At 42.5% G+C, this 1,755-nt stretch overlaps 1 protein-coding gene across 1 annotated transcript; it reads right to left on the bottom strand.

The window, feature by feature from the left end:
• Positions 1–270: 270 nt before the first annotated feature.
• On the bottom strand, positions 271–1,232 carry LOC133367852 (olfactory receptor 6M1-like). Its single transcript, XM_061591941.1, has one exon. The coding sequence runs from the start codon at positions 1,219–1,221 to the stop codon at positions 271–273; it is 951 nt and encodes a 316-aa protein (XP_061447925.1). The 5' UTR covers positions 1,222–1,232.
• Between the last annotated feature and the right edge of the window lie 523 nt (positions 1,233–1,755).

The raw sequence follows: 1,755 nt of genomic DNA, 5'->3' as shown, positions 1-1,755 counted from the left end.
GAACATCTAAAAATAAGGTTGAGAGAATAGGGACATACATTGGAATGTTTTTAGTAATACCTAGGATAATGTGATGAAGAGACTTGGTTAAAATTCATTCTCATCTGTAAGGCTCACTGAATAGCCTTGGGCCAGTGACTATTTGTTAGCCTAGCCTACTCAGCAAGATTACAATGGGGATTAAAGAGAGGAGCTTGCACAACTATAATCACCTTGAAGGAAATTTAGGGGTGGGTGCGGGAAGGAATAAAAATAAATTAACAGTCCTTGTCAACCTGTATGTTTTCTTAAACATATGTACTTGTTAACTGTGTTCCTGAAAACCGCTTGGACTTTCTGGTTTCTAAATGTGAAAATGATGGGGTTGAGCAAGGGTGTCACTGCAGTAGTGATCAGTGAGGCAATTTTGTTGAGATACATAGAGCTGGCTTGGGAAGGCCTGACATAGATGAAGACAGAGGTGCCATAGCCAATGGTAACCACTGTAAAGTGGGAGGCACAAGTAGAGAATGCCTTCTGCCTTCCTGTGGCAGAAGGGATCCGGAGAATAGTGCTTATAATGTAAAGGTAAGAGATGAGTGTCAGGAAAAGAGAACCCAGAAGAATGGGAAGTGAGACAAGGAAGTCAATAAACTCCACGAGGCTGATGTCTGCACAGGCTAAGTGGAGCAAAGGGGCACTGTCACAGAAAAAATGGTTGATCACATTAGGGCCACAGTAGGGCAAGCCCAGCTTCATCACAGTGGGAACAAGTATGGAGAAGAACCCACTCATCCAAGAACCTGCCACAAGATTGATACAAACCTTCCCACTCATGATTGTGCTATATCGAAGTGGGTAGCATATAGCTACATATCGATCATAGGAGATCATAGCTAGTAGAACATACTCAGAGGTGCCAAACAAGAAATAGAAGTATGACTGACCCAGGCACCCATAAAAGGAGATGGTCTTCCTTTCAAGCAGGAAGTTCTGCATCATTTTTGGCACCACTTGCAGAGTTGCAAGGATTTCAATGACAGACAAATTGCAGAGGAAGAAATACATTGGGGAATGTAGGCGGTAATCAATGATTATCAGAGTTATGATGATGATGTTCCCAATCATTGTTGCCATCAGAATGATGAAGAACGTCAGAAAAAGGAGGATCTCTATCTCCCAGGGATTGGGGAATCCAATTAAGATGAACTCAGTCACACGTGTTGCATTCTTTCGTTCCATGTTTCAGCATGTTTACCTCTTTGCCTAGATGGAAAGAAAGCATCTTGTTACAAAGGGCATAGAAACTGCAGTGTGCTCTATTTCAGGATGTCTCCAGACCATCACTATTTTTGCAGGAGGGATTCAGGTGCATACTGTAAATTTAGGTTTGTACAATTAAAGTAGACAAGCACTCTATTATCCTAGTGCAACAAATTCACTTTAAAAAGGAATCAGACTTGTAGGTCCTGCAATATAGTTTACATCATTGAGTGCAAAAGACCAGGATGTCATATCCAATACGTAGGAAAGAGCACAACTGACCTACGCACGTGCTTCAGGAACCACAAGTCGGCAATCTTGATAAAAAAAGTGGAGCAACCAGTTGCAAAGCATTTTAACATCGAGGGTCACAGCCTGTTGGACTTTTCCATTACAGCGATAGAGATGCCAGCACAAACAGCAGCATTGACCAAAAGGGAGAACTTTTGGATTTACTCTCTGGACACATTGGCACCACATGGCCTGAACCTGGAGGACAGTACCGCCACTACT

This window comes from Rhineura floridana, chromosome 11 (genome assembly GCF_030035675.1).
Source record: "Rhineura floridana isolate rRhiFlo1 chromosome 11, rRhiFlo1.hap2, whole genome shotgun sequence".
Lineage (NCBI taxonomy): Eukaryota > Metazoa > Chordata > Lepidosauria > Squamata > Rhineuridae > Rhineura > Rhineura floridana.
Note: the sequence above shows the minus strand (reverse complement) of the source record. Positions and strands in the feature narration are given on the sequence as shown.

What these genes read in the sequence shown, in the direction of transcription:
- LOC133367852 (XM_061591941.1), bottom strand. Translation starts at nt 1,221, where the DNA reads ATGGAACGAAAGAATGCAACACGTGTGACTGAGTTCATCTTAATTGGA.